General features: G+C 41.8%; 1 protein-coding gene across 1 annotated transcript in view; it reads right to left on the minus strand.

Annotated features, from left to right (window-relative positions):
* Window positions 1-7,253: 7,253 nt before the first annotated feature.
* Window positions 7,254-17,315, minus strand: part of LOC104071133 (transmembrane protein 132C-like) — a 28,341-nt gene continuing 18,279 nt past the window's right edge. Inside the window, exons 5-6 of the mRNA XM_009587347.1 lie at window positions 7,949-8,453; window positions 7,254-7,903 (exon numbers count right to left, since the gene is read on the minus strand). Of these exons, the coding sequence (XP_009585642.1) occupies window positions 7,254-7,903; window positions 7,949-8,453 (1,155 nt within the window). The remainder of the gene's footprint in view (window positions 7,904-7,948; window positions 8,454-17,315) is intronic.

Here is a 17,315-nt window from a genome sequence, read left to right on the forward strand (position 1 = left end):
TGCTCTCATTCTTCAGTTCTACAACATAAACTGTCCACGTCCCTCTCCACCTTCCCTCTCCCCACAGTCCACGACATGAATCTGTGCCAGTGGCTTTTCATTAGTATTGCTGAAAGTTAAATCAGCAATCTCAGGAAGCTAGATGGCAGCTTAAAATACCCAACAGTGAAAGAAAGAAGCAGTGAATGAGTAGAGTTTGATATGGCCGACAGCAGAACAGGCATTTCTCACGCCTCTTCCACTAGGCCATGTGTGAGACAGCTGCAAAACTACCAAAAGCCTTCTGTAAGATTTCCCTCCTATCCCGCATTTGTAGCCAGAGAGAAGTGCCTAGATAATTACGGTGCTGCAATCTGCTAACGAAGGATTCCAACCTAAATTGTGGCTTCCAGGAATTCAGTTGCTACTCACGTTATTTGAATTCAGGGGATCAAAGTTGACTCCTGCAGTTGTCTTGTAGCACAAAGCTCAGAAGGACCGAGAAGCTACTCCAGCAGCCAGGACACAGAGCTACTTCAGTGTCCCTGCACTCACCACTCTAAATAGCCATAGAGCATGCTGGAAACTGGCTACCTGAAAAACCTTCAGATACAGGCTCGAGGGGAAAATGGAGGAGCAAAAAAAAAAAAGTTACCAACTATCTCTAAATATGCTACTGCACCTCCAGAAAGATGCACAATTGGCTGCAACGTGCCTGATAGTGCACAAAGCAACCTCTCCAGCAGCCAAGGGGATGATTAGTAGAGTCTTTGCAACTTGATATGGCTCAGCTGAACATCAGACATATTGTCTCCAAGATGCTTGTGGCTGCCTTTGACATTGTCGCTTCACACAAAGAGCTTTAATCCCTCCCTAGCATAAGCATATAAAGAATGTGTCTGAGTTTGTCCAAAATAAGTAATCAAGAGGGAGAGTTATTTGGTAATTTGCAGCTTTCTCTCTGCTGCTGCATCTTTGCTGACAGCTTATTTTTAAGCACTGAAATCCAGCTTAGGAGTCTTTCAAAACAGAGTAACACTCTTGCTACTATGGCTACTTGGTCTTGGAGCTTGGCAAGAAGGAAAGAAGAAACATATGTGCAAACATTGGGGGTCACTGTCCTATTTCCAACCCAGCAAGCTGGGTGTAGCCCCAAGAACTAACTGCTTCCCCGCTTTCCAAAAGGGAGAGCTTTTTGCAGGTCATCTCTCAAATTTAATCAATGTCAAAGTATTTCTAGAAGCTGAGGGCAAGTCAGCATGCTCACTAGTTGAAGGAATATGGACTTCCTAGCAGTTAAGCCATATCAGAAGGATTCAGGATCTAGCGTCTGATCCAGGATGTACCACGTTGACTTTGCACTATGAGGTGTTCCCATGAAGGAACCAGGTACCAGGCAAACTGCATCTTATTCCCTTAGCAGTGGCCTTCCCCTTGCCAAAGGTAAGGCATGATCAACACACAGTTTCTCTTGCTGATTCCCAAACTTGAGACACCAAAGCAAGCAATAAGATTTCTCCTTCCCTCCAAACACAACCCAGTAATAAAAAAAGACCCAAACCCCAAACAAAGCAGGACTCACGTTTCACCAAGGTCCGTTCTGTACCAGCAGCCAGTGGCCTCACAGCAGCAGGAGAGCTTCACTTCTTCTCTCACCTTCACCCACTCCCTCCTCCTGCAACCATCGTTCTCCCATCCCGTGGCTGCTTCATGAGATGCTGCACTACCCCACCAGCAGCACAGCTTTCACATAGTGCTTGACCTTCATCTGCAACAACCCAAATGCTTTCCTCTCCCCCAGCAGACTGGGCTCCTCGTTACTGACTGCACCAGGTGATTTCACTAATTACCTCCATCCACAGACAGGCCAGCCCTCACGCAGGTACAGCTGTGCTCCCGGGCCTTGAGAAGGGGAATGTGTTCACCCGGCACTGTCTCCTTTGAGAAAACAGGGCCCCTTCAGCCCGCTCACATTTTTATCCTTTACCAACAATTTTTAGTCACTGAGCTTCCCAGATGAAAGGCTCTCCTCTAAGTGCAAATTATTATTAATGAATTTCCATCTTGGCTCCTTGACAGAAAAATGTACCTTGCAGCATGTTATCTTTGCAGCCATGCACCCCTGGCACTCATAGATTCCCTCACCTGGCAAGTAAGACACGTTGCCAAGAGTGATGTTCAGAGCAGCTCTCTGCGCCCGATCCCAGTGCCTTTGTAACTGCAGCACAGCAAAGCTTAAGAAATGTAAATCCTGGCATTTGACCCAATGTGAATTTCTCAAATAAATGATATTTCACAGCCCGGTGATTTCTTCCCTGCCGAGATGATCATTTACGGTGGCTCACTCAGAATTGGGCTTTGACGGAATTTTTGGTCAGTGGAAGATAAATTGAAAAATTTCAGTATCTGCCTCTGTCTCTGAAGCACCATGTTCTGTAGCTTCAGAAAAATTAAATGCGAAGGCAGGGCTGAGTTTTTCCCTTTTTTTAATTCCCTCTGTTGTCTCTTCAAATACAGCCTGCCTTCCTTTGCAAAAACCATGAGATTTTGAAAACATGCTCCTGTTCAGCCATGAGTTGCAGGAGTCAAAATCAATGGCCTCTTCTAAGCTTCCTCTGGGCTTACGACCTACAAAGAGCACAGAGAAGCACAGTGCCAAGATTTCCCGGAAAGCAAGCAAGCCCCTCTGCAGCTCAGCCAGACCTAGGCAGCAGGTACGTACGGCAGCAGGCTGCTGCGAGCAGCAGGAGACACTCTCCCTGCTTCGTTTGAGGCAACATCCTGAAGAGCCAGGCTGGCAGGTGTTAATAAAGGGAATATGAAGATACATGAAACAATTCCTGCGGCTGAGGAAGAGAGCAGGCTGTGCCAGGGGAGGCAGGCATTGCCCTCATCCCACCCAAGTCTCCAGAGCACTCCTGGTAGCCTTATCTCTTCCCACTTTCATGGCAGGGGAAAACAAACCCCTCATCCTGGGAAGCACACAAGTTCAGTTCTATCATGTGGCAAAGCAGCTTTAAAACTCTTCCTAAACAGTCAGGGACTTCTCATATATATTAAAGCAAAAGTCCAGGCTCCTGGCTGCTGTCAATTAGCATGGCTCTACCAGATGGCTTCACTAGAGATGCACAGATTTACAGCAGATGTGGATCTAGACAGAAATGCTGTAGTTGTGACTAACAAAATAGCTGAAGCAGGACCTCGGGACTGGAGAGGCTTCCCAAGTCCTCTTCCCCCCAACCATCACAGGCCTGGCACCATGCGAGCCTGTTGTTAAACACATCGTGCCCTGTCTGAACATATTTTTCACATTTCAACGACTATCACATATATGGTACAGAACCTGGAGCTGTGGTTCTTCTTCTTCGCTATAGTACGATGTCATACTACGATAGGCAGCACGTCAGGAGTCTTCCTCTTACAGCTTTAAAACCCCACCGTGTTGCCAATGTGGAGGTTAGCTGAAGTCCATTAGTTGATAACTCAGGAACTAAAAGACATCAATAACAGGCATGTGTTAGTAAAAAAACACCAGAGAAAACCATTTTATGTGCTTCACAGATGTTATGTTGCCATTTAATTCGCTTTGGGAAAGTGGCCGCACTGACTGCCCCCCCGAATCCTGCAGCACTTAAGAAACTGCTGCTTAAGCCTCTCCCTTTGGCCATGCATGTGCTCATGTTGGCAGTTGTACGTGATTATCAGCATTTGCAAAGTGATTATTATGGCACAGACAAGATAAAGAGTAAGTCAGAACTGTAACAAATGTCCATGGTAATCCGCAGTGTGTGTAAAATGCCGTATGTATTTGTGAATGGCGAGCGTCCAACCCAGTGTTACAGGCTGCAGCCAACGGACTCTACATGTGCAAGCCTCTGAAACCACCCCTTTGGAGGGACTCTACAGAGACTATTTTTTCTAATTTAAATATAATGACAAAATACTGTCACTGAGACCTGAGACATGGCTAATCATCACTGAAATTTTGCTCCCAAGGAGGCATCATGTGTGTATTGGCCAATGCCACAATGATCATCACTGTATATTAAAATAAATTTTTCCAAAGGGTAGTTATTTCAAACAAACTGCCTAAGTCTGAATCTATAGACAACAGAGAGCTATACATGCAGTCAACAAACAAAAAGCAAAAAATAGTGATTATTTCAATGAATATTGAAACAATGAATAAGCTATAATTTTCCTATTCTAACAGAAGAGCTCTGCTCCTCTTTGGGAATGTTGAATCCAATCTGAGTTGCATTAACACAGGAGTGTGTCTTTCAACAAAAATTTACATCACTGTTTTTGAAAAGGAATTGCAAAATAATTTCTGATGGGAAACTTTGATTCCCCCCCCCCTTTCAATTTCAGTGAAGACACGTTTTTCTTTCTTGAAAAAAGCACTTGAGCTTTTGGAGAGGAAGTGAATTAGGAATACAGTTTTCATTCATTGTGGAATACTTTTCTTAGACAATGGGGTGAGGTAGCAAGACCAAGAAAGACATACACATCATCACGAAAATACAGAGCAAGATGAATTCTCCTCACAAGGTTTTCTTTCAGTAGCCAACTGTTTATGTTAGATGGAGAGATGCTTTTCTTTTCTGATCCTATAAAGCCTCAGCTGCCAAAAAGAAAGAGCAAAGTCAAGGTGCCTGGACTAGAAACAGTGGTTTAATAATTACCCCTTTCCTCTCCAGCCAGTGCTGTACCAGTACACCAGAAAGTGCTCGGGAGCACTGGCTTACTGGAGATGCCATTCTTCGTATGTGCTGTTACAGGGGCTGTTCAGCACAATTACAGCCTTCTTAAAAATGCAGTTTGAAAACTATATTCTGTGCTACCATGGATGTATTATTTTTACTCCATACTATCTTTCTCATTCTTCTGCTGTTGTATTTTGCAGCTCCGTGCTGTAAATGCCTTTTTCACCTCAGAGACACCTGCGTTTTCCCAGGAAGATATACTGATCCCTGAGGTGTGGCTGATGCATCACTGTGCTTAGCTTGTAACTTGGGGTCCTCTGGGATACAGGGTGCTTTGTATATGTCAGTTGTGATTCAGTGAAACTTGCTTCCATCTGAACCTACGGTATCAATCAAAGAAGCAACATAATTAATTATGACTGGGCTGCACAAAAGTTGCATACATCCGAAGCAAGAGTCCTGGAGTTGTTCGTGCTGATGGTAGGCATGAAGATGAACAAGATGAGTAGTGACACTGCCATGAACTGTGCCTGACTGCTATCTTCTCCTGCCATCCATCATCATCACCACATGTTGGGTGGGAAGGGGAAGCGGTTCACAAAAGAAGGGTCAGAGCACTGAAAAACTGTCATACATCTCTATTCTCCTCTCTTCAGAAAGCGGCTTAAATTTTGTTTCAGCTGTTAGGCAGTGGATGCAGTACTCCAATACAGAAGGAGCCCCCTCCCCTCAGAAAAGAGAGGTTAATTTGTCAAGCCATGTAAAGCATTTTAATTACAATTCGTATAACATGTATAAATAAATATTACATTCTTTCAGTCTACAATGCATACTAGGCATATCTTGTTAAAACGTCCAACTATGTTACTGCATGGCAGGATTGATTTTGTCCAAGTAAAAAAACCAAACTACTGAGTTTAGTAATTAAAAAAAAAAGAAATACATGGGTAAAGACAGGACAATGCAAGTGCTTCTGGCTAACAGTCAGAACATAATACTGCTTTCCAAAAGGCTGGATATACCATCTTCCTTTCAGTTACAAAAGGTTTTGGATGACAGTGGTTTCCTCATTGTATAGATTTTGATCTGCATCCTCCACTAGTGTAAACTGGCACTGAGTCAACACAGTTCTGCCAGTTTACACAATGAATCTACGACTCCGTTTTATATTTGTTTCAGATTTATTACTGGTTTTGTATTTTTTTTATTCAAAACATCAGCTTTACAATCTAGTCTAAAATTTTCAGTTTTAGCTGGTCCAATGGCAAAAATAATCTATAGAATAGCTCCAGATATTTCTTGATCTTGCTTCAGCAATATTTCCCTCCCTTCCAACAGTGTGTCCAGAGGCCAGCTCTCCCAGTACAAGGAAATAAAAGTTTGGGGACAATCAATGTCTTTCTGTCCATTCTTCTCGCTTTCAGAACTTGATGAGAGCTGGTGACATTAGAATAAACAGAAAATTACAGAACGAAATTATGAATTCATGGACTTGGCAAAAAAACCCAAAATCCAGGCTGTACATATTTGGCCTGTGACAGTCTCAGTTCCAGGTACACTTAAAATGCACCACTGGGGCATTCCCATCGGCTGTTACTTCTAAATGCTAACATAAAACAGCACCTTCTTCCCTTGGTGAAACATGGGAACTTTGGTTGTGGAAATTTAAAACAAACAACTACATAAAAAATCCAAGCCTGAAAGTAAAATGAATACTTCTTCCAAACAGAACGTATTTCTAGCTAGGGTGAAACAATGGAGGCTTAGGCTTTCAGAAGAGACACCACATGGAAATTATTAGTCAATACTTATCCCCTGAATTCTTTAAAGGACAGGAGATTATTTATAACTCACTTAGAAACAGAATGTTCTTGGTCCACTGTGAACTTAGTGAATTGAAAATTTTCCTGGTTTTAAGATATTTAAAAGAAAAATACAAGAGGAAAAATTATTCTGTTTCAACTTACAAGACAAACAGAAAAGTAAAAATAAAAATACCAGGTAATTTCTTCCTCCTTCATATGTAATGCCAAAGACACATCTTCACTTCAAATGAAGGAATAAAAAGAAACAGCTTGAGTAACAACCTAAAAAGTGTCCTTGTGGGTCATATGTCCATAATTGCGATGTTTTATTAGAAATACAGACAAGTTATTGTTTGTCTCTTGCTTATTCTTTTCATGTTTTTATATTCTCTCTTTTCTTTTTACAAATATTTTTGGTACTTTGAAACATTACTATCATTATTATTTGTATGACCCATAAAACAAATTTTCACAACCTCATCTTGCCCAGTTCATCATACTGGTCATACCATTTCCTTGTTCCTTTCTGCTATTTATATTTCACTTCCTAAATCCATGAGTAGCAGAATAACTGCTGGAAAAACAAAACAAAGTGAAAACCAAAAACAAACCATGGACAGTTTGGCAAATTTCTTTCCCTGATTATAAAAACTGCCTCATCATTTCTCCTAGTGATTCCTTCCCCTCCCCCTCTTCTGACCCAATATATACTGTAGAACTGAAGGCATCAAGGTGTGGTTAAACCGAAAAAACCAGCAAGGAGCTACACTTTGTCTTTGAACTTCTCCATGTAGTTTCGTATCTCTTTGGAGTCCCCCAGGTCCATATCCTGGCACACCCACTTAATGTCATCGTCATTGCTACTTAGGATTGAGTTGACAGTAGGACAACCATCGTCAGGTGGGATGGTAGTGAATGTCGTGAATTTTACCCGCTTCCGTTTAGATGTCGGCGAATGTAAAGGTTCAGATTTCTGTTCCTTTCCGAGCTTGCCCCCTGAGTCAGCACACCTGTGAACCTGGCTCTGAATGTTCTTCTGGGCACTGCCATTGAGGAGCTGGTTGCTCTCCTCACAACCCGAGCCTCGGTCAATAATAGTTGTGTGTTCATCCTGCTGAGGTGATGCATCTGCTGTGTTCTCCAGCAGTTCTGCTTCATTTCCCAGCCAGACCCAGTCATGGGAATGGGTCATGGTGGCCTGTCCTTCCACCAGAACCTGCTTGTGACGGTACTTCAGTGCAAATGTTGCACAGTTTATTAGGAAGACTAGAATTGCCAGGCAGAAGACCCCTAGCAGAGCATACATCCCGATCTCCAAATCGCTAAGGCCCCTAGGTGTCTGCACCAGGTCATTTTCCTCCATGCCCGCATTGCCTTTTGGGAGGTCTACTTGAGCAGGGAAGTTGGTGAAGTCTATAGGAATGTTCTGCAGCTGGCTATCGTCTGAGAGTTTGCCACCATCCAGCCTGTTGTTTTTAATGACTTTATTTTTTATTACGGATTTTGCTGTGGTGCTGACTTTCCTGATGGCACCTTCCTCTCGCTCTGCTGAAGAGCTACCATAGTATCGTCCATCCTGGCCGTACCGTTCCTGATCTGACACTTTGTGCCGCCGGTCGCTAGCATGGTTTTCAATCTCATCAGCATCATAATCTCCACCTGTATCGGAGTCTGCATCATTCTGGCCAAACTTGACTTTGATGTTGCCATTGCCCACAGCCAGGACACTTTTCCTCTTGGACTTTTGGCAGGCTTCAGAAATCACCATGTCCACCTTGATTAACGTGCCCTGACCTTCACCTTCTGCTGCCACAACTGGCCATTTTAAGGCAGCGTTCTGGTGGATTGAGACAACAGCTTCGTCTAATGATACAGCAGAAAGGGAGAAGTCCTTAGAGTCATAAATGTCCAGCGGAGTAACAGAGCTGTCGCTGAACTGAATCCAGGTGCTTACTACAGCTTCCTGAAAGGAGAGGGATATGGTTAAAGACAGGGTCTTAAATAAAACAGCTCAAGCGATTGCAGCTCATCAATCTCTCAGATCTGAAAGGCAGCTGCAGGAAATGGAAGACAATGGCTCTGCACTGCATTTAAAGCAAACCAAGCTTCAACTGATGGGGCGGAAAATTGGTCACATTTTTCACTAAAGGTTCCACTGTTATCCTTCCTGCAAATGTTTTGCAAAAGAACATATAAAATAATTGATATGAGATGTCCGTAATACCAAAGTACCCATTAACAAGCTACAATTTATGTGATTTATAAAGAAAGTCATTCCTGTCATACAAAATCTGAAAGAGACAAACTAGAAAAATTACTGGAGGCACTTGACAGAACACTTATTTTCCTCATGTTCCCCATGCACAAATGTCACAGGGAGCTGTCAAATTGAACAAGGCATAAGTATCTTAGCAGGAATAAGGAGCTACCACAGTATCTTGGAAATGGTTGGAGCAGAAGATTCACCCAAAAGAAAAAGACTCAAAGAACAACTGCCATTTTGCAAGAGAAAGGTTTGTTTTAAGTAAAAAGCACTTTATCCTTGAGGTAATTAAAAAGTCCACCGCATTTCTGTGTCAAGCAGGATGGGGATTCTGGTATGATCTCTACAACAAAAATACAAATGGCCTGGATTTAATTGGACTGTCTTTGTTCTCTGCAGGTAGCACTGTTAGAAGCCATCATTAGAAGCAAACACAAAGCTAGAGGTCAGCTCTTTGCCATTTGAAATCCCATCCAGATGATATAGATATTTACTTCTCCACGTCTCAGTAGCTTTCTTTGCAGGAGATTTCTTTATTTTTTCATTTGCTCTATGTCTTGCCTGTTTAGCCAGCAGACGTGCAGGCAGATTGCCGGAGTGCAACTTCACACAAAACTGAAGTTCTTTTCTTCCCAGACTTAAACCGCAGATGGCCCTAATAACTTTACACTTGGGTACATCAGAACAACTGGGCTGAAAACCACCATCAGGGAAAAACATTGCCACCCTGTTAACGTCCAGTCATAATACAAATTTACAACCTAATATGGTTTACAATTGGCTGCAATTTGTTACGCTATGGTTATAAACAAAGGGAATTGCTACCCTTCTAGTTAGATTTAAAGCTTTTCAATGAAAACAGCAAGGGGCATTTAGCTGTGCAGAAGGTTGGACTATACTGAATATTTGATTTCCAAAATGCTATCAGCAAGTTCTTGAGGGACTGAAAGAAGAAAAAATAAGTTGTGGCACAACAGGAAAGAAGGCAAAGTTCTTGGTGACTCAAATGCACTTCAAACAGCTGAAACGGAGCCAGGGTAGCTCAGAAGCTGGGAAGGGAACTGCATAAGGAAATTAAAACAGCTAATCTTTCATTAGAGAAACAACCCTGAAATGGCTCAACAGACAGAAACATAAAGCTGCAGGGCACAGCTTAAATTTATATCATAGAAATCTATAGTACAGCAAACCCAGTTGTGGGAAAGTAAAGGATTTTTTTTTTTTAATGGATATGTGTGGAGAGAAGAAGATGCATCTCCTCTGGCAATTCAACACCCTGTTGCCTTCCTTCTCCCTAAAACAAGAGGACAGCCTCGTGTACCATCTGGGAGGCGTGAAAGATACACTTATTTTTCATCAACCTATGGAAGGCAAAAACACCATCATCATTTCAAGCATATATCACAACAGGCTTGACATTATCTGCCAGTGGTGCTCTCTTTTGGAGAGCAGAATGAGAAAATAAGTGCAGAATTTTGTACAGTTAAGGTTGGAAATTATGAGGCCTGTGCCTCCTCCCAGCTCCGCTGAGGACTTCCATAGTTCTACATCTCCACAAAAGGATTTACATTACTAAATCCTTTGTGCATTCCTTAATAGCCAAACACAGCATACCTGGCATTGCAGAGCCCCAGATCTGATTATGGCCCTTACTATGCAAGTAGGTTTTATTGGTGGTAGAACAGCACCTCTGAGGGATCTGGGGTCTCCATCCAGACACTGGAGAGGAACACGTATGAGGAGCCATATATTCTTCTTTCCTGTCGTCTTCAAGATATCTTGACTCCCTTCTGCTTTAACAGCCCTCAGGCACCTTTCAGGTTAAGAGGTAGCCAGCATGGAAAAATTCAGCCCAAATGACTAGAATTTGACAAAGTTGTAACTTTTATTCTTTACACTATTTCTCCACTATTCTGCATTCCTGGTTTTATGAAGCAGAGATAGAGAAAAACGAAATGGAGTCAGCTGAAATTTGCAGGCACACATGTGATATAGATAACCGAGGTGTGCAATAGCTTAGCCATTATTTTCAACCAGCATTGGTATTTTTTATTTCCAAGAGATCCTTTTTTCATAGGAAGAAGCAATTTTTTCACAACACAACATTGTCATGCTTATACTACGGACAGTATTAATTGAAAGGGAAAGAAAACAGATGAGAGAAGGAGGGACAGAATCTCAAATCCTGCCAAAGTATATTGTATCAGCCCAACTATTCTATTTGGCAAGAGATCATCTCCTCTCATTCACATCGTTAAAGGAAAGCTGAAGGCAGGGGAAGGAAGTGAATTTCCCAAATGATTATAAATTCTGAAAAGCTAAAAAGAAAAAAAGGAAGAAAAAAGAAATTATTTAGTACCATGTCCTTCAAAGAGCTGTTTCTGCAAATCCTATGTACTGCATCAATAAATCCCTTTTGAATCTCTGACAAGGTCCTCCAATTACTATCAGCAGATGAAGATGGATTGGAGCCTTCTTACCTGCAAAGTTGCTGCCCCTAGTCTGGTGCCCTCAACACTGAGGTGACAAATGCTTGTGTTCATTAATTATCAAGCATAAACAAATAGTTTGAAGGATTATCTGGCTCTCCAGTCTTTCTTTCCTCCACTTTTCCTCTCTCTTTCGCATATGCACACACAAACACACATACTCAGTTGCGCTCCCAGAACAAATGAACGACAACTACACAATAGTGCCAGTGTCGCTTAGAGAACAGGATGATTTATATGGTGACTGTGATGATGTGAAGTGAGTCAGATAATGTACATTAGATCATGTTAATGACAGCAAAATCCAGTCCAGAGGAGATAAAGAAACTGCTTCCCACAACCACTGTTGATTATCAAATCAACACACATCTAAGCACATAAAAAACTTTCTTTATCAAGACACATTTTGTCTACATTTTCGCTTGTGCCTTTGCTGTTCTCTTCCTCCATTCCAGGTATAACTACACGCCAGATCAGCAAGTTGGCCAGTTCTTCGTGATCTGCTGCAGTTCCACCACCTTTTCTGGCCTTGAATTACATTGCTGCTTATCAGTCCAAAGATGCCACTTGATAAATCTTCTTGGATAAAATTGCATTTTGCTTTTTGTTAATAGTTTTATCTCCTTTGTCATCCATTTGTTATGTTTAGGCGGGTAAAACAAAGGGGAAATTACCAGGCTACAGAAGTAACATGGCACTAATAGAAATCAACAGTCCCCGCGGAGCTCTGTATTGCCTGACCTGGAATACTTCAAACCCTGCCGTGTGAGTCACCACAAACGCTATTGTTTGCTGGCTCTGTCTGTTCCACCTAGATAAAACAAGGAGGCTCACACTCCAAAAGGCAACCTGAATGCAGGAAGCAGAGCTGGTTTGGAAGCCCATCATACAGAGACCTAATGAGTCCCACTATGCTGGGATTCGCAGGAGTTGCCTGTGAAAATCTGGGAGCCACAGTGATTATTATTTTGCCCTCTAAGCCATCATACAGCATTTGAAAGTCTGCTTATCTTAGGATGTTCCTCTGAGCCCATCTGTAGCATCACAGTCAGTGATTACAAAGTATCCTTCAATACCTCCTCAAAAAAGCTGGGGTCAGCTTGATACCAGGGCACGCTATCTTGTATTCTTCAAGCAAAAAACAGGGGACTAAAGTGTGTAGGACTGGTTGTGTTTCAGAGAATTCTGCTGCTTTGAAACACCGACGTGAGGACTGATCAGTATATTTGACTTTATTCCATGCCCAGAATAAAGAGCCCCTTTAATGGTCTTCATTCACTAAAGCACAAATAAAAGTGTCTGTGAATAAGCCCTCAATTGCTGGGGTCAGCTGCAATAGCCCTGGAGTGAGGCAGGACACCAAAGGAAAGAAACGGATGGGTGGATGGCTCTGCAGAAAACACATACATGCCTCCCTCAGATAAAGGCAAGGGAATACTGTTCTCAGCAGCTTCTATTAGACCAGCTCTGATTGTTCTGTCTGGGGACTTGAACGCTGAAATGGGTTTCCCTAGCAATTTTATCACATGAAATATCAAAGTATTACATGTGCATTTATTTTTAAGCCTGTGGCTTGTGTAGTAAAATTGGGCTTGATCGTTATGACGTGGAAATGAAAGGCAGCCAAGACCCAGATATTAATTCAAACCATGCGTTCCCCTACTGTGTATTTCTTTCTCTCCTTTTTGTCCAATCTGCTAATGTGACATTCCTTTCCAGTGGGAATTTGCTTGTATTTGCAAGGGAAGAATTCAGATTCTTATCTAACAATACATCCTTTCTCCCTTTCCCATGCTGCTTAATTCCTCTGTCATACTTGTGAGCCATTACGTTGCTCTGTCAGTTTAAAGAAGACGTAAATACAACTTAAGTGTAATTTATACTGCCAGAATGGGGTAATGAATCCACACCACAAAAATACTCCTAATGTCTGTTACTTAACTGTCAGTGAACTCCCAGAACTAGTTTGCATGAAGGACGTAAGTTAAAACAGGACAGTAGCGTGTCAATCCAAAAGGCAGGGTCATGCAAGCAACTCTAGCTTGTTGCCGTGGTTCAGGTGGTGCTGAGCACCCTCACGGCCTATCAGAGGGAGAGCTGACATCTCGGAGGACACCCCCTGAGGGTGATGACCTCACACGGTTGGGTCTTGTCACTGATGTCAACAGGAGCTACACATGTGAAAGAGAAGAACTTAGCCTGTCGAAAGTGCTAACATTGCTCTTTTTTCCCTAAGAAAATGTCTGCAGTTTTCCAGTAGCACTGAGAGATATATTAATACACACAGCTATTTATGAAAGGCTTCCTTTTTTCTTTCTTTTATTTTACCCACTCTTCTATTTCAGTTCATTAGACCACATGCAATGCCCTACAGTGATGAAAAAGCTATGATATGACTGTGAGTTTCCCTGCAGAGCCAGCTGAAATTTAAGAGTCCTTGAAGCTCACTCAGATCAGAAAACACTTAAACACTGTAGGTTTTCTTTTATTTACATTTTGGAGAAGCCTTTAAGATGGCAGTGTTGATTTTAACAACCATCAGCAAGCCAAATGGAACAGCTTCCCTACCTGAGCAGATGGCCACTAAAAATAGACTGCTCACAGCTACAGTTTCCAAATTTTCAGAAGATATTTCAACTTTGATATTTAAAAGTTGGTCAACCTGCATTTATTTTTAGGCATGTAAATCATTGATCCACTTTTCAGTGCCAATGAGCTCCCCATTGATTTAAAAAAAGAGGAAGTACGGGCTCAGCATCCCTAAAGGTCACCTCAGGTAATTAGTTGCCCAACTATAGAAAAAGATACCCAACTTAAGGCATCCAAGATAAAAAATTTTAGCTTATCCTCTTTAGATTGCTAAGTATTTGGAGAAACTGCCAACGTTTCAGGACTTGGTGTTTTGGCTGATTTGTGCTACTTAATGCAGACATGGTGCGGTCATGATAATCAAGGAACTAATCTAGTAATTATATTCATTGAAAGAAAGTCACAGCAAAAATACTGAATCCATTCCTATGATATTGAAAGATCTGTAATGGCACAATCTGTATAATGCTTTATGCCTTCCATTGCACTATACAGATGTACTGCTTAATCTGCTAGGGACAATATTGCGCCTGCCAGAGTACCAATTACCCAAGGACATTTGCTAATCTATGTTGAAGCTTGGCTATTGAAGGTGCTAAAGTGGAGCCAAGGAAAACATTTGACTAAGAACACATTGACTGTTCTTTCCATATAACAATGCTGAGACATACACAATCATTCCTGAGAAAACATAAAACCTTCAGCTATCTTAACTGTTATTTTGTTTTTCAGTTGCACCAGTAAGGTTTGCATGCGTTATTTGGGCCTTTTTATTAACTTGTTTGAGAGGAAAAGACACACTTAAATAATGAAGGCCTTGCAACGTTCAAGTGTATGCTTAGTTCTGGGCTGCCCTCTTGAAAAAAACCCTCTTTCAAAAGGGCTTGATTTGCAGAAAACACTCAGCATTTCCCTTCTGAAATTCCAGCTCAGTAAGGATCTCAGCTGATATACTCCAAACCATGAGTCACTTCTTGCAAAATTTAGCACAAGCATTCCTACATTTGCATTAATTCTTCTAAGGGCAAGTGACTTAAATGTTACATCTTCCATTTAAACTGCAAATGGAAGGAGAAGATATATGTGACTCTACAGGCCTATGCTAAGAATATTTCCTTCAATGTATTTTGTAGTGTGAAATCTATTCCTGTCTTATTTTTTGGGTGATGCAAATGCAAAGTCCCTAAGGTCTCTTCTCAACAGCCCTTCCTTGGGCAACCCTGTCTAGAGGCTAAGTAAGATTTAGGCCTGAGAACAAATGAGTGGCTTACAGTAAAGTAGGAAGTGAATTGCACAGTGTCTGGAATTAGCTCAGGCCTCTGGGATGAAGGCACTGCCAAAGTGCCCCAGTCACTAGGGACTGTGCTCAGGTTCCACAGTGACCTGGCATGACCAGGTCAGGATCAGGACTGCAAATGCTCACAGTGCTTCAGCAGCAACTGACACTCACAGATTCCCCAAAGTGAGGAGTGATGCTCCCAGCAAAGCCTTCAGTTGGGAAGCAGGCAGGACACTTCTCTTTCTCCAGAAGAGGAGGTGGTGGGAAGACAAGCAGAGGCAATGGGGGTGGCCAGGCTCCAGACTGGAGGAGCTGGGAGGAGAGGCAGAGACTGAAGTGGGATTCCACAAGAACATGTTGCTGTATGTTTGGGACAGAAGACGCCGTGCATAGGAGGCGTAGGAAAAACTGACTAATTTGGGATTGCTACTAAGCAACCAGATTTCCTTGGGCATTCCAGATCCTGGTGCAGAGAAGGTTTTCCACTGCCTTCTAATAGAGTCTAGGTCCTGGTTTTTTTCCAGATGGAGTCTGGAGAAGAAACAACAGATTTTAAACTTCTTTTACTGAGAAAAAAAGGTCTTGATTTTCTCTTGCCTCCTGTTTTACAGTTGGTATCTTCAGTGAACATGATGCAGTAGTGCTATCTGTAGGCCCAGGAAGAGGACAGTAGGGACAGCAGCATCCCACACTGCCCAGCAGTACCAGAAGCAAAAGCATTGCTCAGAAAGGGCGCCTGATACGCCAAGTCACTTTGTATCAGAAATGTGCCACTCTGAGGAAACTGAAATTGTCTTGCAAAAGAACAACAGCTTCAACAAAATATTTCACTAAAATTGTTCCATAACACAGATGCTGGGAAAAATAATTTCAAAACAAATCACGTTTACACATTTTTACTCTTTTGTATTATTTCATAACTTGCCAATAGTAGTGATATATAATGACATGTCATATCATACCACCATGTCATAATACAATATGAGATGTCATGTTGTCCACTACTGAAATGCCCTGTCATAATATGCCATAACCCGATGTTGATAAATTTCTTTGCATATTCAGGAAGATTACCTATAAATCTGAGAAGTTGACAATGTATCTGTGCAACCTTTCCAGATACACAAGCTCTTTTATCTGCAGTCAAAGCCATGATTCCTCCAGTGATGCTGCAGGACAAATGGTGCTCTGTCCTACATTACAGAATTGGGTTAGGCATGCTTTAGCTTTTGCTTTTACAGTCTTTGTCTGAAGACAATATGTCAGACATGGTTTCTAAACCCTGGAGAAGGGTATAAACGGGTTAATTACATAACATTTTTATGTTTACAGGACGCACTAAATGGAACAGATGGGCAGCATGTCCATCTAGTTTGGACATTTTCCTGTCACTAAGTTATAAAATAATCTAAATTATTTTTATGTTCCAGAAAATTAGGTAGCAATAATCATGAAAATGGGCCATAAAACTTGACTTGAGATCTCTCCCTATCTATGTGAGATGAAATACAGTTTCTGTGAGAGGAGTAGCTGTGGACAGAGTTAATTGCACAGTCTCCAGTCCCACTCTTCAAATCAACTGACTGAAAGAGCAATGAACATACAGCTTGTTCCACTGCTACTGACCCTTGTTTTTAATCTGTTCCAGAGCAACTGTTTGCCTCGATCTGATGGTATTCTCCAATCTTCTTTTCCATGTGGGTTGTGACCTGAAACATTCTGCTTGAAAGACTCCCTTTACAGAGATGGGAATTTGCTGGCTTAAATTAAGTAGGATCAGCACATGAACTGAATGACAAACCCCCCAAAATCCATCTAAAAAATAAAAGGAGAGAGGAGCCTGGCAGTCTGCCATGACTCCAGGAGGGAAAAGAAATGTATTTGGCTATCTTCTGCCTCTATTTTATAGCTCTTCAAAATATTAAATTGCTGTGACACACAGAGCTCTGTGCTCTCTGGCATGGAAAACAAGGGCATGCTCATATAGCAAACAAGGATCACTGTCCAAAGACTGCCTGTGTTGCAAAAATAACAGATGTTGCATCATTTAAAGAAAGGGTATTACAAATGTAAATAATATAAACTTCAGTATAGTCAGAACTTTTACTGCAGATAAGTCCATAATTGAAGGGAAGAAATGAGAAGACAATTCCAGAGTACCTCTGGAGAAAAGCATGGACATGTACTACACCTACACTTTAAAGT

This window comes from Fulmarus glacialis, unplaced genomic scaffold, assembly GCF_000690835.1.
Source record: "Fulmarus glacialis isolate BGI_N327 unplaced genomic scaffold, ASM69083v1 scaffold2661, whole genome shotgun sequence".
NCBI lineage: Eukaryota > Metazoa > Chordata > Aves > Procellariiformes > Procellariidae > Fulmarus > Fulmarus glacialis.